The 7,881-nt window shown below is 35.3% G+C and overlaps 2 protein-coding genes across 2 annotated transcripts; one reads left to right on the forward strand and one right to left on the reverse strand.

Moving 5' to 3' along the window:
* Window positions 1-239: 239 nt before the first annotated feature.
* Window positions 240-2,165, forward strand: LOC122281733 (heme chaperone HemW). The gene is made up of 2 exons (XM_043093482.1): window positions 240-1,221; window positions 1,301-2,165. The coding sequence occupies exons 1-2, from the start codon at window positions 425-427 to the stop codon at window positions 1,926-1,928; spliced, it is 1,425 nt and encodes a 474-aa protein (XP_042949416.1). The 5' UTR covers window positions 240-424; the 3' UTR covers window positions 1,929-2,165.
* Window positions 2,166-2,327: 162 nt separating this feature from the next.
* LOC122281734 lies at window positions 2,328-6,190 on the reverse strand. Its single transcript, XM_043093483.1, has 10 exons — window positions 5,895-6,190; window positions 5,617-5,642; window positions 5,309-5,399; window positions 5,015-5,224; window positions 4,123-4,245; window positions 3,986-4,043; window positions 3,753-3,826; window positions 3,384-3,472; window positions 3,230-3,302; window positions 2,328-2,720 (listed from the first exon to the last, which is right to left on the reverse strand). The coding sequence occupies exons 1-9, from the start codon at window positions 5,997-5,999 to the stop codon at window positions 3,233-3,235; spliced, it is 846 nt and encodes a 281-aa protein (XP_042949417.1). The 5' UTR covers window positions 6,000-6,190; the 3' UTR covers window positions 2,328-2,720; window positions 3,230-3,232.
* Between the last annotated feature and the right edge of the window lie 1,691 nt (window positions 6,191-7,881).

Here is a 7,881-nt window from a genome sequence, read left to right on the forward strand (position 1 = left end):
ATGTCCTCCATTTAAAACAGAATTATATATTTAAAAAAAAAAATGAAGAAGAAGAGGAAGAAGTTGTCGTTGTCAATTCCCCCATCTTTTAGATATGATTTGGTAGACCGGTAAGCCTGTGGTGCTGGGCCAAGAATGGGGGCTTCTTTTCAGACCCAGAAAAAGGAACCTGGGCCCACCGGACTTTACTGGACAATGCTTCTGAATTCCTACGATGTTTTTGAGGAATGGGGGAGGTTCATAAGCCGAAACCCATAAAAGCCCAATTAAGCTAGCAATGGTAATACAAGAGACTGAGATGGGATGAAAAAAAAACAGATGCAAAATAAAATTATTTATTTGTCTTCGCTGCGGACGTTGTTCTTGTTCCACTTCCATCTTCCATGTTCTTGGCTTTACATCTATTATTATTACCATTGCAACTATGCTCAAATCAACACTTGCTCCCGTTTTCTCAATCTTTCCTGCAAAACCCAGAACGCCAAACTTCGTGTACCAAGCTTTTACCAATAATTCCGCGCACAGCACACCAACTGTCCGACAAAATGATTCGCCCGACACTCTCACTTCCGCCCCAGCACCCCAGCTTCCCCCTACTTCAGCATACATCCACCTACCCTTCTGTCGAAAGCGCTGCCACTACTGTGACTTCCCAATTGTCGCTCTCGGCTCTTCTTCTAACCAAATCGATGACGACCCACGAGTGTTAAACTATATACAATTGCTTTGTCGAGAAATTAATGCCACTAGAGTAGAATTTGAGACCAGCCCCTCTCTAGAAACGGTTTTTTTCGGGGGTGGTACGCCTTCACTTGTGCCACCGAGACTTGTGGCGTCGGTTCTCGAAGTTTTGGGGATGAAATTTGGGTTGAGTTCAAATGCTGAAATATCTATGGAGATGGACCCTGGGACTTTTGATTCTAAGAAGATGGAGGAATTGATTGGGTTGGGCGTTAATCGAGTATCTTTGGGAGTTCAGGCATTTCAAGAAGAATTGCTGAAGGTATGTGGAAGGGCACATGGTTTGAATGAGGTCTATGAAGCCATTGAAATTGTTGGGTCATGTGGGGTCGAGAATTGGAGTGTGGATCTTATTTCATCTCTCCCTCACCAGACACCGGAGATGTGGCGAGAGAGTTTGAGGCTCACCGTTGAGGCGCAACCCACCCATGTTTCCGTATATGATTTACAAGTCGAACAAGGCACGAAATTTGGAAACTTGTAAGTATTAAAATCAGAAGTGAACACATTATTTTTAGCTTCCTTGTGGATTTGAAGTTGATATTGGAGTTGCTTGCAGGTACACACCCGGGGTGTCCCCTCTGCCCTCTGAAACATGGTCTGCTGATTTCTACAGAACGGCTTCAAGAACGCTTTCTAATGCTGGTTACAACCATTATGAAATTAGCAGTTACTGCAAGGATGGCTTTGCGTGCAAACACAATCTTACATATTGGAAGAACATACCTTTCTATGGGTTTGGCCTTGGGTCTGCTAGTTATGTCGGTGGGTTGAGGTTTTCAAGGCCAAGAAAACTAAAAGAATACACGGATTATGTGCAGAATTTGGAGAATGGGGTGGTGGATTGGTGTGGGAACGATACTTTCGATGTCAAGGACATGGCCATGGATGTTCTGATGCTCTCTCTCAGAACTGCAAGAGGCCTAGATCTGAGGTCTTTCAGAGAAACTTATGGTGGCTCTCTTGTTTCCTCTCTTATCAGGGCCTATAAACCTTATCTGGAAAGTGGGCATGTTGTTTGCTTGGATGAGAACAGAAGAGCCTTAACTGCAGATGAACTGGATGCTGCATTACTAGATGAGGACACGATGGAAAGAAAGCTGGCTTATATTCGGCTAAGTGATCCAGATGGTTTCCTTTTATCAAATGAATTGATATCCCTTGCATTTCGGGTAATAGCTCCATAGAACTACGATTCTTCATGGGATTCATTAGTCTTTTCGAAGTGACCAGAATCTGATTCCTACAGCCATTGTCGAAACAATTCTGCCAGTATCATCCTAGGGCCAAGGGCAACCTTCTGTTGAAAGTTTCATAGTGCCTAACTTGTTGCATAAACAATGAGAATCTAAGTTTTGTACACCAGATCGTCTGGTGCTATTACAAAGTATTATGCAGTTCAACCTAGTTGTGATATGGCGTTATTTAGGTGAGTTCCGAAGAGACTGAGTAATCAAATCTGAGACAGGACCAGCTTAACTTACGAGACAGCTGCGTCGGACGATCAAGAAAGAAGCTGTCTACTCTGGGGGCACAACAAGGCAGAGAATGAACAGGGGATGAATTGCATAAAAAGCAAGCAAAAATTTACTTGGAACTTTCTTTGGATTGTTTCCCAGCAGTGGGAAGAACTTTTTCAATTCGTAAGGTGGGCTTTGTCTAAAGAGTTTACACGAGCAAAATGTTCCAACCAATGGAAAACTAAATAATAAAAATGAGAATTTTCACATATCTCTGCCCTTTCATCAACTATTAGATCCTTCTTGAGGGAAAAAAGTGGTTACACCATCGAATGGAATCCTGGCAAGGTTTGCCTCCATTCCTGGTACCTTCAAACACTTGCAATGCAATTCCTTCCTTGTGCCTTTCATGACAAATGCAAATTTACAGAGGAATCTATTGGAAGAAAGCATCACACATAGAATACATCTCGCCATTATCCTCCCTGTTCTCCTCCTTGATTATTGCACCAGCCTAACCTGTAGCAACAAAACAATGGAGCTGTACAACATGAAACCGTTTGAATTGAACTTGCGAAACATTTACTGCTATCCTGTATAAAGGATACTATAAAACAGGCAGCATAACCAAGAATCAGAGGAAACAACGCATATTGATTGTTCTTGCTTTAATAACGAAGCCAGATCCAAGACTAGTAGTGTCTACTTGCGGAAGACTATAATGTAAGACTAGTAGTGTCTACTTTGCTGAAGGCTATAATGTCTATTGAGCTTTAATAATTCCGCAATTATAGACTAATACAAAGATAATTTCCTGCCGTTCCCAACCAATTTCTGTGACAATCTATCTTAGCGTAATGGTTTATTTTTCTTTTTGCATACAAATGCTTGAAGTATAAAAATCACATTTTTTTACTGAAAACAAATTAACCTTGGGACTATATGAACCATTATACCAACAACTGAAAACTTAAGAAATCTATTAATGTAATATCTTATTTTATACGAAAAGTAAGGGTATAAATTACCAGCTATGAGGGTTTTGCTTTCTGTCCAATTTTAGAGATGCGCCTAAGCTCTTGGGTTTTCTTCCTCGTCTCGCTGCAAAATACACAAAGAAAAAGTTATTTAAAAAAAAAAAAAAAGCTTGTCAAATGAGAAAGGAAAGGCAGAAAAAGGTACCTCTGGTGCAAATAGACGACTAGATAGAAAATAGGGAGCAGCATCAAAGTCAATATTGATATAGCCAGGTAGAATACACTTGTTTTCTTCTGCACAGATGAAAAAGTGGGTAGCTGACATCAACTATGCAGAGAATATCTTAATAGTTATAAATTCCATAAACCAACAGGAAGCCATCTCCTGACATTGTGGATTTGAGAGAGAGAGAGAGAGAGAGGCATGCCAGAAAACCTATATGAGCAAAACATCTATGGACAAGAAGATGAATTTCACTTTTTCTGTAATAACATTGATCAACACAGACTATTAATTGTAAATTGGAGCTCCGCCTTCAAAATCAAAACTACTGCAGTAAGAGAGTGCTCTTACCCTGCCTCCCTTTGGAAAAGGTTTCTGTTTTCCGGAGCAAGTTTGAGCATCACAAAATTGGCGCAAAAATAAATCTGCCAGTGCATCAAAATGCCACCGTGGGAAATTAGCAACTAAATAGACTGAAAACATTTATTTTGAAGAAAAATGAAAGAACTATAGTGGTAGTGTCAATGTAAGTAGTATGTTACACAAACAAGACAGAATATCTTCTTGAAAAGGTAGAAGGATACCATGAAGATGGCTTGCCGAGGGACCCTGATGGACTGGAAAACAACTGTCAGCAAGACTCTGCAAGAAATATAATATTTGTGAGCAACAAAACATACTAAAAACAGAAGGCGAGAAATAATACAACTGAAAAAGCAACCTCACATAGGTGATGATTTCTAGCAGCAGCCGCTGGATTGCACTTGGTTTTGCGGGACTTGGTATTCATCATGGTATCACAATGCAATGCACCACATAAATCAGCCAAGCACTTGCCATGACTCTGAATTCATTAAAAGTTGGTTGTGTTAAGCTAATCCAATTTTTCTGAATGCAAAGAACTCAAATTTTCAATTCAAAACTAAAAAATAAATTATTACAAAATTTCTTGAAAACAGAATTCATGAATTCATTATGTCTAGGAACCTAGGAGACTTGGCGCTTTCAGTATGTGTAGTCTTGAAATGTACTCAAGGCAATCTTACAGAATCAAAAGAACTACAAATGCAATATTTGACTTCCACCATCACAGAATAATCAGCATATATTCTTCACAAAGAATGTATCTTAAAATTTAGTTTTCTACTTTTATTTCTATTTTTTGGTTGAAAAAATTATTTCATACTTCAGACGCTATGGTATACAGTTAAATAAAATGAAAAAAAAAACTTAGAAATTAAAATATAAGTTGTCTAAGGCATGTACCACTTCTTTTGAATCATCATTTATATAAATAAATATCATGATACTTGATAAATTATTAGACTTGAAAAAAAATCAGACTTTAGTACAAGGAAGAGAGAAACATAAATTAGTTGATAACAGATGGCAGGTGGTCAACTCAACATTGGTCAATGCATGAACGACAATTAGCACCATCTCATAGAGGAAAAAATAAAAAACTAGAATGCAACGTTGGTCACATTGTGGCAATTGATATACTGAGCTGCAATTAGTGAATGGATGCTCCGGAACATATGAAGATCTGGAACATGGTGCCACATACAATATTCAATAGATTGTATAAAGATAAGGAACATAGTTCCACATACAATATTCAATAGATTGTAGTGTCTGTTGTCAAAATGCTGATCAAGAAACTTTTCAGCACGGAAGCTTTTCTTACAGTATCCACACTTCCATTCATTTATATCCACATGAATTTTGTGCTGCTCCTGATCCCTGAACAGATCATTGTCAGGATGAAGTCTACATTTACTTGAAATCTGATAGTCTTCTCGTTCCACAAATGGCATCAGATACTGCACAATGTGTACAAACAACAAAGTCATGGATGTTATTCAAATTCAGAACTCCACAAGTAACTGTGAAACATTTCCTCATACCTCCTCAATTACTTCCCAAGCTGCCCTACTTCTTTCTCTAGAACAATGAACCTCATGAGCATGCTCTTGGTCTTGCTCTTGATTAAGAGTTCTAACATAAGACACATAACAAGTTCAGATGACCAAACTTCGCACTATAACATATGACACCAATAATACCGAAATCATTCAACAGGCATAACGAATATACGCTCCTAATTCATTCATCATTCAACAGGCATCTAATTAACCTCAATACTGAAATACCACACTAATAATGAATTCAAATACTAATTTCTCGGCGTAATCTGTCAAGAAAGCAATGGTACCTTGCAGCTGCAGATCCTTCAGAATCCTGGAGAACAAAACAAAAATAAAAAATAAAAAAATTATATCTCTTATTGATCCTATATACATAAACTAAGCACCAGATCCATATCAGAACATATATCACCATCGCTTACCAAAATCACAGTGACACCGATGACTCAAATTATGAAATTCAATATAAAAACAAACCAAAATCTCATTTTTGTATTTATTATAGTGGTTTGAACTCTTGTAAATGCAACTTCTCCATCTATGCTTTTGAGCTTTGTAAGAGTACCTGATTTCCCCCTGTAAGGGATGAAGCCGAAGAACCATGGGATATTTCTTGAAGGGAAAGAGATATCAATAGAAGAATCGACGCGATAGCTGCGGCTTTCTTCATCTCTATCTTGAGATTGGTATGAACTTTTGTGAGACGATCTGCGTAACTTTTCCTCGGAAAGAAAAGCTTCGATGGAGCTTCGTTTTCGTTTCTTGGAATTTCATATGGATGTGTTTGGATGCTTGGATTATGAATTTTTTTAGAAAGAAAAACTAATGAACTTATAATTATAACTCAATTTTTTCAAGGATATTTATATAAAATTAAAATTATTTCTTTAGAAAGGATATTTTTTCAAGGATATTTATATGCATAGTTACATTGGTTAATTTAAAATAAGTTGTAAATAGTTATAAAAATGTTTTCTTTAGTTATAACAACTTATCAAAGTTTGTTCCAATTGGTTTATATAAAACACTTTGGTTAGAGCATCCGCATTCCATACTGTAAAGGTATAAATTCTCTAAATTTTGAGAAAAAGTTTGGAGATTTCATCCCAAACCGCTCCCCTTCCCATTCCCCCATTTTGGGGTGAATGGATGGGGTTACTATAGAGAATCTCCAAATATAGAGATCTACTATTTATCCCCAAACTATTATTTTACGTTTATAATTGTTTGTAGTTAAGTTTATAAAGAGAGGTGAGAGAAAGAAGTAATAAAGAAAGAATAAAGGAATATTATTTTAATAGAATAGAGAAAAAATAGAGAATGAGATATAGGAGGTAAGGATGTAACCGGTCCGGTTCAGTTCGGTTTTGGACAAAATCTAGGACCGAACCGGTAAGCACCGGTTTTGTATTTTTCAAAACCAATTACGGTTCGATTTTCCTCCTAAACCGGTATTCCGGTTTCTGGTCCGGTTTTTCGATTTTAATAAAATACAAATTTTTCATAAAAATTTTGTTTAAAAAAAAATTGATTTAAAAAATTCTATTTTATTAAAAATCTATTACCATTTACAAAAATCAGCTATGTAAAAAAATTCTGATATGTAAAAAAATTCTGATATAAAAAATCTATTTTATAAAAAAATCTATTATATAAACAAAATTCTGCTATATAAAAAAATGCTATAAAACAAAAACTAAAATAAAAAATCTAGTGTAAAAAAAATCTATTATAATCCTATATTAGACTATTAGTATTAGTATATATATATATAAGAGTATTAGTTATAGCTATATAATATATTAGACAATATAATAGTATTAATATTAGACTATTAGTATAGCTATATATTAGTATTAGTTTTGATGATTTAATATAACTATATTTGTATGAGTATAACTATGGTCTATATGAGAATATTAATATTAGTATATATGTGATTATTTTTTATGTGATTAAAAATTATATATAATATAAAACATATTATATATAATATTAATATATAAACAGTATCGGTCTGGTCTGGTCTAAAACTATCCGGAACCAAAATCGGACCAATTCCGGCTAGTTTTTCTTTTTCATTTATGGAAACCGGTTCAGGACCAAACCGGTCCAAAACCAGCACAACCGGTCTGGTCCAGTTCGGTCTTGGCCGGTTTTCCGGTTTATCGGGTTTTTTTTACACTCTTAATAGGAAATTTTTGAAAGATGAATAAAATTTAGAGAAAAATTTTAGGGAATATGATTTTTAGTTGAATTATAGGAAACCCATATGAATGCTCTTAGTACAAACTACCAAAAAATTTTGGACAAAGATATCCTTACACCTTTTTTATTACTATTTTACTATTCAAAAAAATTTTAAAATATGACCGTCTTGCATAATTCAAAATAAAACAAATTCATTCAACTAACATAATCATGTAAATTAATTCAAAATAAATTTAATTTTATAAAAATTGACTCAAAGAATAAAATAATGTTAATTTTTATAAAATTGAATTTATCTTTAATTAATTTACATGATTACGTTAATTGGTTGAATTTACTTT

The sequence above is a fragment of the Carya illinoinensis genome, chromosome 11 (assembly GCF_018687715.1).
Source record: "Carya illinoinensis cultivar Pawnee chromosome 11, C.illinoinensisPawnee_v1, whole genome shotgun sequence".
NCBI classification, from domain to species: domain Eukaryota; kingdom Viridiplantae; phylum Streptophyta; class Magnoliopsida; order Fagales; family Juglandaceae; genus Carya; species Carya illinoinensis.